Genomic DNA, 21,768 nt, shown 5'->3' with positions numbered 1-21,768 from the left:
GGTGCAATAAAAAAAAAAAAAAAAAAAAAAAAAAAACAGAGGCAGCCAAATCCCAGAAAACAGGCTCCAGTACACTTTGCTCCTGTCCACTGTCCAGCAAGCGAGCCAGACCATGTAAACCAGCAGGGAGCCCCTCCAAGAGCCGGCCGGGTCCCAGCAGGATTGGTGCATGGCACCAGCTGCAGGGCCTGGAGCACGAGGGTCAGAGCCCTGCTTAGCCGCACGCAGGAAAGGCCAGGGAGAAACTGGCAGAAATCACCTAAATTACACACTAGGAGCCGGTCTGATCGCTGGCAGAGAGCTGGGGGATCAGCAACACGGAACAACGCATGGCAAATGGGAAAAGAAGAAAAAGCCATATGTGCTAGAGCACAGCCCTTGTGGGAAGCTCAGACAGGATTAGGAGGCTTGCAGCAGATTGTTTCTAGAGGCACATTTTAGTGCAGGAACCCTCCGTAAGCACCTTGCAAACAACCCCACGAGAGCACAGTAACATGTTCCCATCTGCATGTTGGACTTGGGCTGTCGCGACCAGGAGCTACAAGCAAGCTGCTGTGTTTTCACATGTTTGTAGCATTGCTTTTGGGGCTGACAGTGCTTTCTTTCAGACCAGTACAGAAGTGTTTGTATTACTGTGAGCATTACAAAAACAGCTCTTGTCACAGATCCAGAGTGCTGAAGATGATAAACCCCTGACCAAGTGATTTTGCTAAAGCACGAGAGAGAAACAAGCTTCCAGGTGCAGGGAAAAGGGGGAGTGTCACCGAGCCTCTCCTCTCACAGCCTGCAGAGAGCAGTGCGAGCAGTGCTGACACCCACTTCGTTTCCCCAGCCTCACCACACGCTGTGCTGGGCTGGCTGCTTTCATCCACAGCAGCGACTTACAAGGGGGTCTGCCAACTGTCCTTGCACAGCGTGACTGCACTTGTTTGTGCAAGTGATTGAAACTTATCTTCAGAAAACAAAAAAAAAGGAAACACAAACAAACCACTCAGGTAATGGAGCTTCGTTTCACATAACACTAAGGAGCTTGAAAATAATATTGCTTGCAAAAGCTGTTCAAAGTTATCAACAAGTTACTACCTGGCTAGCACTCTAGTCAGGGCTTAAGCAAACGTGCATTGTATGGACTTCTTAAATCGTCACTGAAGTGATTTATCCCCAGAGTTATTTTACTATGGTTATCCCAAGAACTTAATGATCATGGTCTGTTCTGTTTCCAGGGCCTCCAGGAAGCATATTCGTATAGATGAAATCTCATTCAAACTCTCTACAAGCACAAAAACCAACTTGTCACTTCTTCACCTTCATATAAGCATCATTCATATTACGTATGATAATAAGATTATTGTTAAGGTCTTTTTAGAGCTTGCTCCTACCCCAGCTTCCTAGTCAACTGGAGCTTGGGAATCACCCAGCACATTCTTGGTTTTTAAAGGACCTGGCTGTTAAGAGATCGCTGTCTACCCCACTGCTCATATACCCAGTTACATCTTATTTTTCACATCTTATTTAGCAGCCCCCTAGAAATCACTGCTTTCAGATGCTGGACCACGCATAGCAAAGCCCAGCCCCAGCTCTGTTAGGTAGAAGCCAGCAAGGACAGGTAGAGAGCAGTCCCCCATCCTCGCTGCTGCTGAAGGAAGTGGTTGCTCAGCACTTCCGTAGGAAAAGAACAGCTTAAGACTGAACGTGGGGTTTTTGTCTAAAAATAAGTTACAGAAAGACAGAGGCAGTTGCGAGCACCATCCTGATTAATGGTCTCTTCCAAGTTCTTTTTTAAGACATCTAGAGCGAGTTGCCCACATTTGGTTATTTTTGCACATTAATGAATGAACTCCAAGAAGCTAATTAAGGCAGGCTCATCTTCGCGAGCGTTTGTTGGCCCCAATACAACTGTACAGCTGTATTCACCACACGAGCAGGCATCAGCACTAACAGGCACGCCGCAATCACCCAGCGCCTGAGCAGCGTTCAGCTTGGCTTGTGTGGAAGGCGCTGGGGGAAGAAGAGCACGCCGAAATAAACTTTGCCCCCAGTTAACACACTGTTTCTGTTGCAACAAAGGGAAAGCAGAAGTCATTTCTCATTACAAGCTCTGCAATTTTGAACCAGGGAAAAGAAAAGGTAAAGTTTGCTCCCTGGTTGCAAGCAGGAGGCTGGACAGGAGGCCTCCCGAGCTCCCTCTAGGCTGAAGTACCACGGGATCTTGACTTCATTTCACCATTTACTGAAGAGAGGAAGCTTTTTGCTTTGCCTTTCTCCCCCATCTTGCCCAGGAGGAAGAGGAGGCTTCCTAAAACAACAAGTCACCGTCCCATGGCCCCAGAGGCAGCCAGGAGGGGACGGGGCTCGGGTCCTAGCCCACAGGGCTGCCCGGGAGGGGAAGGCGAGGCACGGCCCTGGCCCTGCTGGGCCACCACGGCGGCTCCTCGGCATCACGCTCACACCAGGCCTGTTTGGCCAAAGTGCTTCCCAAACAAGGGCGGCGTTGTTCCTGGCTGCTGTCAGCGATTTATGGGGGGAATTACAGCACGGAGCAGCCGGCCACCAACTTTCCCCGTACTCCTCACGCCGCGCCCACAGACCCCACGTGGACGCAACGTGGGGAGCCCCAAACCCAGCCAGGGGGGAACTCTGCAGAGAGGGGACAAAGAAAAGCTCCCTGGGGGGGGGGGGAAGCTTCTGTGGGGCCCTCCTGAGCTGGGCAGGGACCACATCCCACAGCCCCCCAGCACCAGGAGCAGGCGCAATGACCCCAAAGGGGAAGAGCTGGGGGGCAGAGGGAAAGGGGCATTTCTCCAGGGGGCACTTTCGGCTCCCTGCAGGCGCCCTCCAGCAGGGGCAGCCCCCGGGGGGCAAGAGGGGATCCCCAACCCCTTACCCAACCCCACAAACCGACCGTTACCTGCCCCCAGCGCCTGATAACTCCCCAAAACTGCTCGTTAACCCCCAAAAACTGCTCGATAACCCCCCAAAACCGACCGTTGCCTGCCCCCAGTGACCGTTAACCCCCCAAAACTGACTGTTACCCGCCCCCCACCGCCCGTTAACCCCCAAAACTGACTTAACCCCCCAAAACCGCCCGTTACCCAACACCATGTGCACGATAACCCCCCCAAACCGACCGTTACCCGCCCCCCAGTGCCCGTTAACCCCCCAAAACCGACCGTTACCCGCCCCCCAGTGCCTGATAACCCCCCCAAACCGACCGTTAACCCCCCAAAACCTCCCATTACCCACCCCCCAGTGCCCATTAACCCCCCAAAACCTCCCGTTACCCACCCCCCACCACCCGCTAACCCCCCAAACCGCCCCCCCCAACCACTCACTCACCAGCCCACGCTCCCAGGCCCGGCCCCAACGCGGCTCTACCGGCGCCGATGCCCCAGACCCGGAGGGCGCCCAGCAGCCCGAGCGCTCCCCGCACCGCGGCGTAGAGCGCCCCGAGCGCGCCCACCCACCAGAGCAGCCCCGCGGCAGGCAGCATGCCGCCGGCCGCCGCCAGCCCCAATGGGCCCTCCCGGCCACCGCCGCCCCGCAGCCGCCGCCGGGCCCGCCCCCGCGCGGGCTCCATTGGCGGAGCGGCCGCTCGGCCCCCGCCGTCGCCGGGCAACGCCGGCGGCCCCGCCCGCCTCGCCGGCCGGGCGGGGGGAGGCAGCGAGCGGCCGCGCGCCCCCGTACTACTCGCCGCCCCGGCCCCGCGTGGTCGGCAGGGCTCGCGCGCCGCCATTGGTCGAGGGAGGTGGCCGTCAAGGCGGAGCCGCGCCGCGGTTGGCTCGCCGCCGCGGGGGCCTCGCGGGATTGGCGAGTAGGGAGCCTCTCCTCCCGCCCCCTTTGACGTAATATGAGCCCATTCATAAAATGCTCGGGGCCCCGCCTCGCCCCCGGACGCGGCCCCAGCGCCCCCCCCCCCCGCCGCCCGCTGCCCCTATCTCGGCCCGGTGCCCCCCCCCCCGGCACCCCCAGCCCCCCCCCGGCCCTGCTGAGCAGCCCCCGGGGCCTTTCCGGGTGCCCTTGGGGCTGCTGCAGCTGGGGGGGGCACCCCCGGGGTGTGTGGGGTGGTCAGCAAGCGCCGCGGGAACAAAAACACGCACAAAATAAATGGAAACAGGCTCTGAGAGGCTTACCGCTTTTGGTGGTTTAATGAAAAAAAAATGCTTTTTACATCTGTTACATAAACATGCGCACACGGTGGGTTTTCACCCCAAAAATACCTATACAAAATAATTACACATTTTTCCCCAAAAAGCTCACCTCTTGCTACCCCTTTTAGGCCAGCGCCCTTTGCCAGGGCGAAATCCTGTGCCCTACACACGGAAAATTCCCAGAGGCCTCACCAAGTGCATGCCCCATGTGGCAGCAGCCAGGGACAGGACTCGATTACAAGTGTCAATTTGTTAACCTCGCTTAATCTGCACGGGGAATATCTGCATTTTTCCGTTAACATGTGGGAGCTGGAGAGCAACAAATTTGTTACAGTAAGAGAGAAGAACACAGATAACCAGAGGGAGAATCTGGCATCAGTTCCCGTGGGGGGAACACAGTGCAACTGCAGGTTGTTGGGAAGCACGAGTTCGCTGCGCTCACGCTGCATGGTTGCTCTTTTTCACACAGGAGTTCTCCAACTGCTTGCAGGTTACTGGCACGCCGCTGATTCTCATTCTCCTGTCTTCCAGAGGATGACACAACGAGGGGACAGGATACTGCAAAAGCATCTGCAAAGAGAAAAGGGACCGGTTCAGTAAGGCTCAGGAAGAGATCCGCTCCAAGACAAACATCAGCTTGAGTGAGGGAGGGAAGGGAACAGTACCACCAAGGTCACCAGAGCATGGAGAACAGCAGTGAACTGGGCAGCTGGCAGCGTATGCAGAGGCTGGAAGAAAGGAGACAGGCACTGGGCAGCCCACAGAAGTGCTGGCTGTCCATGTAGGCTGCATTTACCACGGGGGTGCTGCCACTCACAAAGGGGTGAGAACTTGGGGTGCTATGAAAAGACCTGCTGGCCTCTGTCAGAGCCCACTGTCTTCTCTTACACTGTCCGCTGCCCACGGTAGTGTTGGCGTGCTGCTCCCCAGACCTCGTCTGAAAAACCTTTTAGTGGGTCCAGAAAGAACCTGCCCCACTGTTCTCCCAGGGAACCAATAAATCCCTTAACAGAGAAGCACAAATACAGCAAGGCACTCCTCAAAAAAAAAAAAAAAAAGTGTTAAAAAATAATAATGGTTATTCAACAGCATTGCCATTTTTTATGCTGTTCTGTTCAGCAAGAAAGGCAGTCCTCTGAGAGGCTTACAGCCTACATTTAGACAAAGATGAGTCACAGCCAGCAGGGAAGGGGACTCACTGGAAGGGAAAGAATTATACAAAGGTCAAGTGAGGGGTTTTAGATCTCTTGCTTACGGTCATCGTACATTCCTGGGGAACGGGCATATCCCCCTTTCTAGGGTTCATCCCGGCCTTCCCACAGACCTGTTCTCACTCCCCACCGGCTGCTGCAGAGCCTAAAGGTGCACCCAGACAGCTGTGCTGATCGAGCCCACAGACATTTGGAATGTGCTCGCACATCAACATGCACGCACATGTGTACGAGTACCTTGCCAAGGCCCTCGAGATCCACGCTTCCACAGCACCATTTATCAGTCCGGGCATGAAGTCAGATGACTGCAGATGCAATCTGGTTCGGGGTTGCAGTGATGCAAGCGCAAGTCAACCCACAGCCCAGCTACATTGCTCCATCGCACGGACGGTGGCCAAGCTCTACGGCAGATCACAAGAGAGATAAAAGAGAATTTAGGAGAACTAAAGGAGCAAGTGCGTGCCTGAGTAAAAAAGCAACAGTAAACAAAAATGAAAATAAGGACGCAGAGCTACAGACAGGAAGAAATCAAAAGATGTGGAGACAGAAAGGAGAAATAGAACGAAGATAAAAGAGCAGACAATAATTAGAGATATTCAATCGTTACTGTCGCTATTTCCTAAAACTTTGTGCCATGTGAGTACCTCACAAGCGGTCCCACGTCTGGGTGAGATCTCATCCCAGTACCTCGCACGTGCCTGCTCTCTCAGCACCAAGGAGAGGCCTTGCTGCAAGCTCCATGGCTGAAAAGCGCTGCCACCACTACTGCCACCGTCACCACCACTGCCACCGGCCTCATGCACGGGAGGCCGGAGCTGGTGCTCATTCCTCACCCGGCTCTGGTGCCATCCACCCCGCAGGGACACTGAGAAAGGAGCGGGGCCCGCCGGTTACCCGGGATGTGTCACTTTTCCTGCCACTGAGAAGAAGTAGAGTCATTTGTTTCACTAAGTGGCGTTCTTGTACCCAGCACTAATTTAATCCCTTTACAAATACGTTTTTCACTCCAGCAAGTCAAGTGCAGCTCTCTCTCCTGTACAGTCATCCTGCTCTTGTGCCTCTGCTACCATTACTCACACACGTCGCAGGGAGGCCACATCCAGCACCGGGCCTAGCACTGCAGCGTCTCTCTGCCCAAACCCAGAGCTCCGAATTAAGACACCCCGCCTCAGGGTACGATGCAGCAGAGGAGAGCATCCAACAAGGGGATCCAACCAACCTGGGAATCTGAACAACTCTCTATGTGAACCAGATCTCTCAAGACACTCCAAATATCAGTGAATCCTAACTCGAGGTTGAAGCAAGACACCTTGGCTTGGGATTTCCAGTCCTGAGGCCCTTACTCCACCCCTTACCACTCCACCACTTACAGGTGCAGGGGAGGCTGACAGGGGCCCTCTGAGAGAAACAGACAGAAATAGTGACACAAAGTGTCACAATAAGTAGGCAAACAAGCACCGCTGGTGATGTGAATGTTTCTCAAACCCTACGCTTTCGGCTGCAGTTTCTCTTGGAGGGACAGGAGCCTGCCAACACAAGTCAGAAACACAAGGTCCTTGAAACCACGTCATCCAGGCTGTGGGGGGTTACCACACCGTGTAACAACTACACATTCATTTTATTTAAGAAAGAATTCTTCTTTCTTCAATAAAACCGAGGCACCAGGAACATACCTTTCTGTGTTAGGGATTAACATCCGTGATTTCTCAACAACTGATCGCTCCAGATAAATGTGCCAATGACAACTGAATAGAAACTAAAGCAAGAGTTATCTGTGTGTTAACCAGTCAAGTCTGGATTGTAAATTTAGCATGTCACACAGGTTCGCGTGGGTCTTTATGAGAAGATCTGTTCAATTCCTCTAACAACGAACAGAAAACAATATAAATGACGCTATAAACTTCTGGTACCTTATACAGGGATTTTTTACTTTTACCTACTCTCAATTAACCATCGAGCTCAGCAGCCTCTCATAAAGCCTCAGTATTCCCCTTTTTGTTGCCATTTTCTGCTCAGAGTTCCCAAAAATTATCACAACAGAGAGCTCCAGATCCCCTTCTCATGCAACACTGGAAAAGGTTTGAGCAGCACATGCACGTGAAGGTTTTTGGTCCTGTTTTTAGTTTTGGTTTGGGTTGGTTGGTTTGTTTTTTAAGCCACCAGCAATGCTGGAAATCAAATAAGTACTTCTGCAAAAGAACTGTACTAGTTGTGCATGCTGCAAGCCCCAGTGCAGAACGCGTTTATTGGAGAGACAGGGTATGGGCCACGGCAACAGAAGATTAACCTTCCTCAATCCTGCAGCCCACTGAAGTGTATTGATTTTGAGCTGAAAATATCATCTGTGGAAACAAAATACTGTGCTCTCATTGTCTAATCCTTGATGTCTCTGCTACCCAGTTTCGCAACTGTAGATAAGTGATACAGATCCTTGTCCACATGAAGTGAACAAAGTTCAGGAATGCGTGTCCCTCACGCCACTGCCAACACGCAATGTCACCTCGCATGATGCGGTCACTTTCAGCCCCAGATGATGGACTACATTTGATAATAAACCTTTGTCTCCTCAACTATAACCTATTATTCACCCACTGCACTGTATTATACACACTCGTCCCTCTTTCACTGGCTCCTTTTGTGGGGCGTAGTGAATGCAGAGCTGTGCCAACAGCCCTCCTCCCACCCCCATCCAATGCCACCAATGCCACAGAAGGGCTCTGTCTAGCACAAGCTGGCTCCTATCTGCGGGACAGGAAACCACACGGCATTTCCTCCCTTCCACAAACCTCCTTCCCCCCTCCCATGCTCCAGCAGACGAGCTTTGTCACCGTATCCTTCAGAAAAAATCCTTCTTCCTTGAGTGCCTCCTCTGAGATCCATCTGCCAGATAGTACCAAAGGGCAATAAGATGTTGGGGAATTGATGGTATTGCCCCACTCGGACGGGTGAGGTCTGTCTTCTCCAGCTGAAATATTCTTTGTGCACCACGGTGGGACAGCAAAACTCATTTCACGTTCGTATTTTAAATCGAGCTGTCATTTCCCTGAATACCAGAATAAGAATAGTAGCGAGCGTTTGGCCTCCTTCCACAGAAACACTTGAGACAGAAATGACCACCTGGAACAAGCGCAAACAATATTTTTATCTTGCTTATTAGTTATTTTGCTTTGATTACATTTCAAGGTAAGTTTCTGCATAAGAAGGCACTGCAGAAAAAGTAGCTCCAAGAGATGTCATTTCACTCCTAATATTTTCGCAAGTTGGAGAGAGACCGAGGGAATGCCAAACTGCATTTTTCTCTTCTTGCTATTTCTGTTCCTGTAGATGCTGCTATAACAACAACATCCGACAGCTTTTGTAGCAACTCTACCATCATTTTAGGGGGTCTGAGCTATTTTTTTTCCCCACGGAAGGAGCTTATAGGGAGGCTGATCATTACCTCTCCTTTGTTTTTTCATTCTGAGAACAAGAGGAAGTGAACTACATAATAAGGCAGGAGACACCGTAAAAATGCCCCCATGCAGGAGACCACCTATTCAGGTGGCGTGAATCACCCATACTTGTCTCGATAAACCAGCAAAAGAATGGATTAGTTCTACTCTTAATAACAGTATCAACGCCTTATCTTTAATATTAAAACATTACCTTCTGTTCCTGTTTTGATTTCATTATTGAATAATGTGGATGTAATTACCAGCCTTATTACACGCACGCTTCTCACTAATAAATTCGCTCCTCCGACCAGTTGTATTCCAAAAGGTGCACCACAGCACGAGAGAATTAAAATAACTGCTGACACGAGTGAAAGTGCCTCTTTTTGCAGTGGAAAGACAGCCTTGTAGGATGACATGGGCACATCGGGTCAGAAAATTTCCCTTTGCTGTATTCCTAATGCTGTGTTCCCGGAATTACAGCAGGAAAGACCACGAATTCCTTCTAATGCAAAAAGAACAAGAAAAGGAGAAAGTGTATGCTATGCTGGGTATATATTTCTTTAGAAAATCAAACTGAGGATGGAAGAAAAAAATCTTTCATGATTCTAAGTTAAATAATGACCAAGAACATTTCATTCCATACTCACAGAATCACTTTACAGTCACATTTCTGCCCTGTAAGCTTCAAGTTTCTGTCTGCAGCTCACACGCTACCATCTATTACAGGGAAAGCGTGCAAGAAACCATTTAGAGATAATATTTCTTTTCTTTGTCTTCCCAGTCTTTCATTCCATCTCCTACCAGAAGAGCCTTCCATTTTCACATGACTTGTTCACCTCTAGGGGGATGAAGGAAGTTTAATCTCTATAATCCATTCACTACTCTGTTTCAGCAACTAGAAGAAGTGCCACTGGTAGCACTTAATGCATGTGTTGATGATTAGATTGATTCCATCGGTTAGTTTCCTATTGACCACTGAATGGAAAGTTACCTCCTTAAAACAAATTCTTTCTCTCTCTGAATAACCGGAGACAGTCATGGGCTGAAAGATAAAATAAGAAAGGATGGCTGAGCAGCGACTGTTTATTTCCCTGCTTTTTGGGAATTTTCCAAATTTCCCAAATAGTGACGTCAGGTAAAAATCTAAAATGTCCGCCTGGGCTATGGCAGCCTTGCTCAGAAAGCAATGATCTTAAATTTTAAGGTTCTTGTGTTAATTCTTCAGTGCTGCGCTAAGTGCTATGTGTAAAAACTACTGAGTCTAAGAACAAAAGCAGAAAAAAGACACAAGGCCCCAGGTAACATCCCAAGGGAGCTGATTATACATACATTCATGAACGCAATGCTGTCTTGCCCTAGATGACTTCAAGCTTTTCATTTAAATACTTTCCTAAAAGTTGTTCCAAGAAAACGTCTACAAATAGCACATCCAGGGACAAAGAAGTCCTGCAGTGCTGTGCGAGTCCACCTTTAGCCATTATTCGATATCCAAGATGTCCAAAGTGTAGACAAACTCCAAACGTTGATGTCAGCAGAGTAGAAAGCATGGCTTCTTTTCTGCCAGCACAATTCAAACCATTCAGATGAGAAGCACTTGATAGTGAATGGTTTAGTGGGTGATCCTGGTGGCGGAGGGATGGTTGGACCAGATGACCGTGGAGATCTTCTCCCATCGTTATGATTCCATGAATATAACTGAACCATTCTGCTGATGGTAAGGGTCCCAAAGAAAGTAACGTGATTAATGAAAAAGGAAACCAGGATGACAAAGAACAACGTTTTCAAAATGGGCCCAATGCAAAAGCACACATCCATCTCACGATCCATTATAAAACAGCACAGGAGATGGGATATCCAGGATTGCTGAGTCAAACTCCCCACTGCTCTGCAGAACCACATGCTGGCATTCTTTTGTGAATTTATCAAACTTCATTTTAAAAGAAATTTAGATTCCTACTTCATTTGAAACCTCTCCAGAATATCTGTGATCTGATAGTTAGAACTTTTATTGTAATTTCCAGCAAAGTGTTCATTATCCCCTTCACATGCATTTTGTCTGAGCTTGCTTATGCTCACCTTGAGCTCACATAGCTCTTTTCCTCCCATATATATATATGTTTTATATATATATATATAAAACAAAACAAACAAAAAAAACCCACTGTGTAATTGTCAACTTTGGGTCTTTCAGGAAATGATCTCTCTATTCCTCTTAACATCCATGTAATCCTTTTCTGCATCTGTTCAATCCATCTGTTCGAAACAGTTTATCTGAATGTGGGTGATCAGCTGGGCTCCAGATAAGGTCTCACGAAAACCACACGCTTCAACAATAATATCTTCTGTAGACAGTGGAAGTCCCTCCCGTAATACATTCTAGGATACCACCTTTTTTATTTATTTATTCTCTCAGCCACATCACATTAGCAGTATGCTATCATTCTGCTGCTGACTACTACACCAACTACTAATTCACTGCCAAACTGATGAGCTCTTCCAGGAGAGATTGTGATTAGCTTCTATTTGCATCAGCAAATCCCATCAAATTCTATTAATCTTAGTTTTACTTCGTCTTGTTGGTACATGGATATTCCAATCCCACTCTCTATTGATGCCGTCTCCCAGCTGTGCGTCATGAAATTTCCTCCCTGCACTTTGACTTCTGCACAAGTGTCACTACGGAAAACACTAAATAATTTCTGACACAGTCAGACAAACTCAGATTGCAGCCTCCTTTCCATCAGTACATCCTCTTTCCATCTATTATCTCTCAGTGCATTCCTAAGTTGCATTACAGTTTCATTAGTTCCAATTTTTTCCATTTTACAAATTTCCCCCCATGGTCCAAAATCACTGTACCTGACAATGAAACATATTACATCTATTGTATTTTCTCTGTCCTAACATAACATGAAATAACAAGTTACTCTGCCACAACCTGTTTTTCCTAAAAATACATTGCATTTCATCACATTTAATTTATCTTTGTTTATTTCATCCTTCAAAACCTGTGGATTATGGCTTTGAGATTAGAAAATAGGTATTACAAATCCTGTCCTTCCATTTGGCATCCTCAAGTATTTCCCACCCTTTACATGTAGCTTCCACTATGTATATGGTATTTAAAGTTACACACTTTTAGAAGAAGAATAGATTCTATTTACTGCACTCATGTAATTCCACTGTTACTGAAACAAGTAAACAGAACCCAGTAAAATTATTTTTGGAAGAACTAGAAAAGCAATGGCTCTTTTCTGATGTGAATAGAGTAGGCTATACACTACGAAGCTTAAAATATGTTACAACAGATTATAGACACTGGCGTTTTCTTTCATGGTATTTTATTTTGCTCTGGAATTGCTGATTTTGAATCTCAAATCATCTTCAACAGTTTAACTCTGCAAATCCAAACAACCAGGGTATAAAAAGCAGGCACACAGACTCTTACCCCATTTTGTGTACAACCAAGAGTTTCTTTTGGTAAGTAAAAGCCCGTTTGCTCTCCACTAGAACCACACCTTCCCTCAAAAAAAAGCACATTTCTTTGCTGAGACTTACATCTGTCCACATATACTTTAACAGCAATATTACAGATGGTGATTATTGGCAAAATATGATGTACTTTCTGACACAAATACAAAAACTTCTGCAGTTCCTTGCATGCCTCCTCTCAGTGCTGAACTATATCACGTGTGACAGAAAACAAAGCTCTAAGGTACTCCCATTTTTCAGGTCATCTCAACACCTCTTTTTTTTTTTTCACACGATCATTTATTAATTAACTAATAATTTCGGCTTTCTCCCGTGCTTCCAGAGGATTGCTACTACAATAAAACAAAATTGCCTAACAGAAACCTTCCCTGTACCATTCCCATGAAGCGTTTCAACACGCCCAGCTTAAGTTCATTAAGCAAAACTACGCTGAGGTAGCTGCTGGTGCACGCAACTGGATCTTTCAGGATCTCCCTTCTAAGAGCAAAGGGGAAGAGTTAAAGTTCGAGTCCATTTACGATTAGTTTCATATACTTTTATTTCTCTTCCCTTCCCACACAGAAGAAGCTAACAGAAGAAGCTAACGAACAGATTCCCTGAAAACACCAGACTGCTTAACAACCACCTGACCTCGCCCTCTGGCCCTGCCGTTAGTAAAAAAAACCAATCTTGTAACATTTTCCTCCTCGCCCTTCCTTGCCCCACAGCCGAGCCCGGGGCGCTCCGTGCTCTGTCCCCACACAGCTCCAACTCCCAGGCGCTTCCCCTCCCGCTTGCATCTTGCTCCTTCCCCCTCACACGGCTGCTTTGGCTCAGTTTGTGCCCCCCAAGCAGCCAGGAGCCGCCCGGTCCCCTCGGGGGACAGCGCGGAGACCCCCCTGCCCCGCGGGCCCGTTCAGCCGGGCCCTGGCGGCCGCCATGTCGGGCGGGCGCGGCCCCGTTCCGCCCGCTCCCGGCATGCCGCGGCGCCTACAACTCCCAGCCGCCCGCCGCCCGCCGTTAACCCTCTGAGGCGCCGAGGGGGCTCCGCAGCCGCCGCCAGCCCCTGGCTGCCCACCCCGGGCCCCTCTCCCCTCCCGGCGCCCGCCGCTGCCTCATGGCGGGGCCGCTGCCGGGCCCCACACCGGGTCCCGGCTCCTCATGGCCGCCCCCGGCCCGGCCCGGCCCGGCCCGTGGTGGTGGTGGCAGCGCCTCACGGCCCGGCCCGGCCCGGCCCAGGCGGCCGCCGGGTTCCCGTGCTCCCGGTCCCCGCTGCAGCTCCTGAAAACGCTGCCAACCAGCCCTCTCACACTCTTTTTATTTTTTCCTTTTCTTTTTTTCTTTTTTTCTACCACTTTTACTTCAAAACACAGATTCTAAGAAGTGAATTAACTCCCAAACAGCCGCAGAGCCCGCCCCCCCCCCCCAAAACCCCAGAAACTTTGGGACAACATTACGAGTAAACACTGTGCAGAGAAAGTAGTGTGGAAACTCTGTCACACTTTGCCCTCTCCTGCTTCCCATACGCTCCCCATATAGGTGCCCAGTGTACGTCTGATTAACACATGCAGCACTTTTCCAACTCCGGTCTGCAAAATAAGCAGCAAATGATGTGCATGCAAATAACCTACTGTGAGCTTAAAAAATAACCCACACAGTCAGAATCCATCTTCAGTCACAAACCAAAGGGGGGGAGATAATATAAGTTCATTCACAGCACAACCTCCTAGTAAAACTCCCTGGGTTTCACCGGCCCCCCGCCGGAGCTGCCTCTCTGCACCCCGAGACCCCCCAGCACACACAGAGTTGTGTCCTGGACGTCTCTTTCATCTGTAATATTTTTTTTTAAGAAAGCACGATACAGCAAATACAAGTCAAATGGCTCTAATTTGTAGTGCTACAAACTGTAACATGCTCAGACGTGTAACTGCCTGACAGACTACACAGAAACCTGGCTTGTGCTCCAGCCTCTCAAACAAATGCAAATATCCAGAAACATGCTGCTATTTCTCCAAAATTAAAACACCAAGTTAAACAAGCTTACTGCCAGTTTTTTTCATACAAATACTTTTTTTTTTAAAAAATAAATCAATACAAATTTATTATTTATTTTAGACCACAATCAACAGAGAGGAAAGAAACACATACACATTTTCCTTCAAAAAAAAAAAAAAAAAGTATCGATAATAAAAGCACGTATATAGCTGTTTTTTTCAGTTTATTTTTTAGTATCCTGTCCCCTATATCAGCCTTCAAGCCAATAGATTTATCTAGAGAAAACACAATTGGAAAGCCTTTTTATGTTGTACTGTTTTTCAGACACTTACAGGAGGTTTTTAAAGACAATTCACAGTTATGCTATTACAAACGGCACAAACGTAATTATTTAAAAATTATTCCTTACTGTGGCAATTTTTACTTTGGTATATTTTTCAAAATTTCCTTGGAAAACACAATCAATGCCCATCCAGGTTAGCGCACCTACACTTTTCCCTCTTTCTCTACATTTTCTCTTCACTAATCAATCACAAACATTTTACAAGTATTCCACGAATATATGACAATGTCTTAAACAGGACAATACCACAAGAGAAATGCTCAAAAACAAACTGAAGGTGTAAATGACCTCCTGCCATACTCCAGACGTACCTACAAAGTCCCTGCTCACTGGTACAGGATTATATATTCCATTATGAGTTCGGCCTTTTTATATTTTGTACTATTTTAACACCACAAATTTATAGATTTTTAAAATTGGCATGTTAAAAGGGCTTTATTTAAGGATTTCAATGAAAATAGTGTTATGTTTTGTCATATTACCATAATCCTTCTTTTTAAATCACTTAGAATTTCAGTATAACCTAATTAAGTAATTTTAAGTAAGTCTTAACCCAAATACATAGATCTAATAAAAATGTATTTTGCAAACAGGGAAAATGGACTTTAAAATGGATTCCTCAGGTATGAACAAAAATGCTAAAACATTTTCTACCCACAAACTTTGAGATGGACTATTTCACAGCACTTGCATTTAAAAAACTAAATACTTTTAACAGAAGAAATTTCACCAAATATCAAGCATAACGTTTCATTCCAATTGTATTTGTTTATTCATTTTATATTTAAAAGGAATCCTTCAATTTTCCTTTCCAAAAAGGAGGGAGAATATGGGAAGAAAAATACTGCAAAATCCTAACTCTCTATCTAAACGTATTGTTTATTTCAAAGACCTTCTAACAACAATTTCTATTGTTCTTAAATATTGTATATTATTTTGGTAGTGGAAATATTATTATTTGGATTTTTGCCTTTTAAAAGGCTGCAGAACAACATCATAGATTTTAGAGATTTCAAGCCATTTTTAATCTCTCTCTTTTTTAAATGCTACAAACACCAATTTGGTAAATGGGATTTACATTTCACTCTTGTCTAAATTATCAGAGTTAAATAAACAATCTAGACCAGAAAGAATAAGTTATGAACCGTAATACAACAGCACGTCCAACACTTTAACACAGCTCCTTTCTCTATTGGTGTACAATAAGCTCACACAAAATATACAACCTCTTAGAAATATAGCCTCTTCCCTGATCAGAAAATTTTACTTAATGACTAATTTGACCTCAAGGAATTGCATATTATCAGAAAGCATCCTATCTATAGCTTTATGCCATTTACTGACTCTTGCTTAATTAACCAGCATGCTTTAAAAACAAGTATCTTTCCTTCAAGTTAATCAAAACAGACTATTTTTAATTGCTACGACATCAAATATATTTGTGAATATAACAAAGCCACAAACAATTAGAAAGAACTATTTTTTTTTAGCCCTGTCTTTGACCAACCACAAATTACAGCAACCACTCCAAATTTATTTGGTATTCTAATACAAGGTGAACTGAAACACACACCACAGCTAACAAATACATCTATCTTCCTATAACATCCTATTGCTTACATGTTTTAATGGGAAAATCCAGTACAACACAAGCAGCACTGCTATTCTCATGCAACTGACCAGACTTCAGAGGGACTTCATATTTAGTGCCCTCCCTCACAACACTTTGCCTCCTCACCTCTCCCAAAATAAAACAAAAATCTTTGGGCTTGTGCAAAATGTCACCGACAAACTACAAAACCGAAAAGGCCAAAGGGTCAGGTATTATTTAATCCTAACAGAAAAGTTATTTTCTTTCTATGTCAAAAGCAATGAGTAACAGCACGTTACCTGAGAATTGATGCTCATTTCCTTTGGACGGCTGTCTTTCTGTCCGAAGCAGGGGCTGTGCCACATTCCCTACAATGTAAGAGAAAATACATTAAAATTATTATACATTTAGGCCTGTTTCTGATCGTTCAAATTATCTGGCCATCACCAGGCTTTGTATTTCTCATGCTGAAAAGCATTTAAAAAATTCCTATTATATTCTAACTATGGTCATCAAAACTGTTTTTGATAAGTCAGGTAGTCGTGTCAAAAATTATCCCCCTACGTGTTCAACACAAGTTCGAGAATCTCCAAACCTGTTTTTGAGTTCTTAAAGGCCTGTGAACTGCTGAAAACTGCATCTCATTTGCATCATTTAATCTGTAAATTGCATGACCTTATACTAAAAAAGAAAAAAATCCCTTATTTCACATAAATTGAAATCTATTTTTTTTAAAAGCAATTTATATGAGGGACAGAGTCCTGAGATACTCCTTCCCACAACAACTTTTCCCTCCCCTGTTTTAAAAGTTGAACACCTTCCCAGATAAATACGACGTTTGCTTTACCCATTTTTCTGGGATTTGTGTTATTGCGTACTTATTTGTTATAACACAGAATTTACACAGGCCTGCAGGTTTGAGACTTCTACCTCCTCCTTCACCTGTGAGGCAGCTGCCAGCTAAAATCACTGTCTATACACCGTTTTTACGCCCTTTTTTTTTTTTTCTCTGTGCCTTTTCAAACAAACTTCAGACAAAAAACAGTTAAGGTAATGAGTACAAATTCACGGCATAGTAAATTTCCCAAAAAAGCCCTTGCTTCAATTTTGTCATTTAATAAACATTATCAATGAAAGCCATGGTCAGAAAACCCCAGTAGTGTAGTGTGTGGCATTTATGAGTAAACTGCTTTGCTTTTTTTTTTTTTTTAAGGAAAAAAAAACCAGATCTGCCTATGTTGAAATCTTTTTTTCCATCTTTTACTCTTCTCTTTCCATATATTTTCCCCTCCGCATAGTGCTTAGATCCTTACAGACTGTTGCCACACGTATTTTTCCACCCTATTTCCTAGACATTGACAAAAGTTAACCAAGAAAGCATTTTGCACAAGGGTAACGTATCTAAACCTTTCCTTTCCTCCATTCTCTCTTTTTCCCCATGGCACCCCATGCTTTTTTTTTTACCCTCTGCTGTTATTTGCTTGGCTTTTGCCCACTTTTCTGTGCATTTGTCTCCTGCTGACCAGGCAGGAAGAACTGAATGTCTCTCTCTCCCATTTGCTACACTGTCTCCCTTTTTTAGTATTTCACAGATTAAACACATTCTACCCTCATTTTCATATGTTTTTAGAGCTACTTTTTTTTTTTTCCTTCTCTAGGAACTTGCTGAACAGGCACCCATATTTTTGCAAAACAAGGTGAGCCCTGTGCTGCTCTAGCACATGCTCCTGTCAGCATACTTGTGTAAATGGCTCAGAAAACTGTGATGCAAGGCAAGAAGAGGGAAAAGGGGGTTAACATGTGGGACACATGGATATGGCCCTTAACATCATAAAGAAAAAAAAAAAAAAAGATTTAAAAAAAAAGGCATTTCTTGTCAACCCTGACTTTTTAAAGAGATACCATCAAGAAAAGCACCTACACTAAGAGAGGGAAAATCTTTACCTGGGTCACTAGCAACACTTTTCTACACTAATAAAAGTAAATAAATTTTTAAAATTCAATTTTACTGTTCAACATCACCTGTCCAGGATTTACTTTTCTGCATTTTCCTCAGCCTGGGGAGTGAAAGGCGCCTGTTGGTTTCACTTTTGTTCTCAGCCAGTTTCACTTTCATTCACTGGCACAATCTTTTATATTTTTGGTTCAGCAATGTTAAAGACAGCATTTACATTTACAAACAATCCCCATTACACTTACAATATGTACAATTCACGTCTAGCTTTTGTTCGGGACACTAAGAAAGCATAAATTGGGGGCCTGGAAGTAATGGGCAGCATCCTTCTAAAGGAGCAGCTTTCACCTGTCACGTGTTAAGCTGAGGTCTGCTCCTTCTTTCTGAAATCAATAGGAAATGTGCCACTAATGTCCCTTACAGCAGGATCAGGCCCTAGGTCTGTAATTTGCAATAAAGAAATTCCACATGCAGACTAATATATTGCTTATAAAATGCGATGCTTGTCTTTAATTATTTTCCTATTCAAACTCAAAGGGGGGAAAAAAAAACAAAACAAAACAACAGTTGCTGCATTTACCTTTCTGTCTGCTTTTAAATTAGTTAAATACCCTTCTTAACATGCTCCATATGAAATGAGAGGGCATCTCTCGACTTTGCCTTGCATGGGTAGGGGGAACACCGTACCTCCCTGCTGCCAACTGCGGATAACTAATTCTGCCTCTTGTGCCAAGGGCAAGCTGCACGAAACACCCAAGCACTACAGAAACACTACTGTCTTTCACCAGGACTCTGGTTAGCCAAAGTTTCCAAAACATACGCTTGTTTAAACCTCATTTTGTCAGGACAAACCACAATGCTTTCAGAAACTACAATTAGCCATAGCTGAGAAAAAAAAAAATGGCTTCCCTTTATATTTTCAGAACAGGTATCTTCCCTTCTAAATTCCATTCCTGCTTTAGGACAGACCCTAAAACGCATCCATAAACTCACATGGATGTACAGATATGCACATACACGTACAATGAAACCTGGCTCCAGCAGCCCAGGCACTGCAATTTCTGTCTCTGTAGACATTGGGGTTCCTGAGACATTGGGACTTACTGGAAAAGACTTAAGGGTTTATATGGGTTGTGCAACATTCACTTTTCCAACTTCTTTTCCAGGAATTCTGTCCCACGAGCACATGCAAGAACTGCCATTAGCTGCTTATGGTAATTATTCTCCTGTTTACATGCCCAATGTTAAATCTTAAAAGCCCATGTATGCAATTCCCCTGAGAATGCTCGTATCTCGGTTTTATTTACCTCACTTTTTTATTGCACCATATCCCACAGAAACGAAAATGGGGAATCGCGCAGAGCTCATGCACCCCTCCACACACACATGCACGTTTTCCTGCGTCCACTGGTGCCATGCACCTGACGTGTTACCACACTATGTACCCAGACACACGCAGCTCCCATAGCAGCACGTAGCAAAGGCTCCCCTGCTCTCCTGCCCTGGTGCCACTCTACAGAAGCCGAGTAAGCTAGGGATAACCCCCTTGAAGGATTTCTCTCTGCCTTCCTCCACCGCTCCTCTCCTTTCCCCAGCAGACATCTTTCATGCTTGCAAGGCCAATTTGACATGAGACTTGCACAAACGCTTAACTTTAAGCATAGAAATGCCCTTCCCGTGCTCTGTGGGGCTGTTCACTCACTCGGGTCACCCCTGCCGTAAGGTGATTCTGTGCCACGCAGTGCAAGGTGACGGCGATGCCCTGGATCACACAAAACTCAGTTTACCACAAGGCACGATGGCAACACTGAAAGTCACTGAAGCACGCACAACACGCTACCTGGATGTCTGAGGGTAGCCACCTTCCTTCCAAAGGGTGAAATTCGCTCTTTCCTAAACGCGGTGCCTCAGACTTGTTTGTCCCTAATTTCCTAACGTGTGAGTGAGCTGCTGATGCCGTGCTCTGGTGGGAGGTAGCTCTCACATGGAGTTTGCACCAGGCTTTCACCCAGGGCTACATCTCCCCCAGTCCTACAGTGGTCCTAGAAAAAATAGAAAAAAAAAAGACTTTGCTACCACTAGCTTTCACTCCATTTGATTTTAGGAGGAAAGACCCCAAATTGTATCAATTTCTTTAAGAAACAATGAAGCTTAACTTAGAGGCACTTGTGAAATCAGTAATCATCCATCAATTAATACTGGTGGACCATTACCAACGACGAAAAGAAGCCCAGGGAAATCAAATGGCATGTTTCAAAATGGTTCCTTTAAAGGAAGTGTTTCATAACTTAGGCTTGCTCTTAAAATGCAGCTCTTGGTGTGCTTGAAGAAATTAGTTCCTTCTGGAGAATTCTGTCCTGTGTTTTACCTGCTTTTCATATAAATATTTACTCTACATTTTATATGACTTTAACTAGATAATTTTAGCAGTGTGATTGCTCTTTATCTTCTGTCTCCTGATACTGAGGAGAAAAGCCTCACAGCAAGCACTATTAATGAACCCTTCCCAACACTGGGAGTGGGGCAGAGGGGTTGAAGTAGGGCAGGAGGGTGGTCATTCCTCCCCTGATCCCTCGTGTTATACTAACTCCTGAGTACAGGTGAGAGACCCCCGGGTGAGGTGTCCTGCCCCGCCATGCCAGCAGCTCCCTGGGCTCCTAATGCCCCGCTGCCCTCTCCTGAGCATCAGGCATAACCCCCGGTGCTATGTAACAGTCACATTCGTAATAATAATTGTAGCTGAGGGTGACCGTCATGATAGGTGGGTTAAACCGAGGCACAGAGATGTGAACAGGTCAAACAGTGCTGACTTTACACCCCGTCCTTGCTCCAGCTCAGTCTCGAACACCCCAGACCTTGGCTGTCTTTACCTCTTCCCAATCTCCTGCTCAGCGGGGTGCTCTCATCAGAGACACCACAACAGCAGCGAGGCCAGCTGCTGGGGACGGGTCAGAGGAGAGTATCCCCGTCCCTCTGAAGGCCTCGCTTGTCACTGTGAGCCAACAGCATCCGCAAGGGGACCGACAGAGACAGGATGAGTGTTACAGCACAGGTGCTATCCATGTCTTCTGACCCCTGCTTTAACCAACCAACGTAACGCGCCCCCAGGGACTTCCAGTACAATCTATTTCAACTTCCAGCTGAAGACCAGCCAGCCCTGAACAACCCATCACAAGATCTGAAGCAACAGACACACAATATAGGGGATTTTTTTTCCCCTTAAATTGAAATTAAATATACCAACGTCAGAATCTCTTATCACCCATGTCCTTTAACAAGAATAATTTCATTTGAAGAGAAACACGAGAGAAGGCAGCTGTAACTTAGATGATCGTATGGACTTTGAACTGTCATGAAATGCACAGATCCCCTACCACCATGGGCAGAGCTTCACTCACCCGGGCTCAACAAACCTGGTTCTGCCACCTGCTGCATCTGTGCCGCTTGGAAATTCATTGGTACGCACAAAGGCAGGAACTTTCCCTCTGTGTTCACAAGTATTTCATGAAATGGAGGCTCCAAAAGAACTTAAAGACGCTCACAGTGTCAGAAAAAAAAACCACAAGGTTCATCAGGCATGGCTGTTTTTTTGACATCAGGGGACGGGGAAGCAGCTGCAAG

General features: G+C 45.8%; 2 protein-coding genes across 2 annotated transcripts in view; both read right to left on the bottom strand.

Moving 5' to 3' along the window:
- HSD17B12 (hydroxysteroid 17-beta dehydrogenase 12) overlaps window positions 1–3,592 on the bottom strand; it is a 73,070-nt gene extending 69,478 nt beyond the window's left edge. Inside the window, exon 1 of the mRNA XM_027459191.3 lies at window positions 3,337–3,592. Coding sequence (XP_027314992.3) covers window positions 3,337–3,577 — 241 coding nt within the window. The 5' untranslated portion in view covers window positions 3,578–3,592. The remainder of the gene's footprint in view (window positions 1–3,336) is intronic.
- A 526-nt stretch (window positions 3,593–4,118) lies between these two features.
- TTC17 (tetratricopeptide repeat domain 17) overlaps window positions 4,119–21,768 on the bottom strand; it is a 155,351-nt gene continuing 137,701 nt past the window's right edge. Inside the window, 3 exon segments of the mRNA XM_038179844.2 lie at window positions 4,119–4,718; window positions 5,597–5,760; window positions 16,493–16,561. The gene's annotated coding sequence lies outside the window, so the exon portion shown is untranslated.

The sequence above is a fragment of the Anas platyrhynchos genome, chromosome 5 (assembly GCF_047663525.1).
Source record: "Anas platyrhynchos isolate ZD024472 breed Pekin duck chromosome 5, IASCAAS_PekinDuck_T2T, whole genome shotgun sequence".
Classification (NCBI taxonomy): Eukaryota; Metazoa; Chordata; class Aves; order Anseriformes; family Anatidae; genus Anas; species Anas platyrhynchos.
The sequence above is the reverse complement of the archived record's forward strand: the minus strand, read 5'-3'. Positions and strand labels throughout refer to the sequence as shown.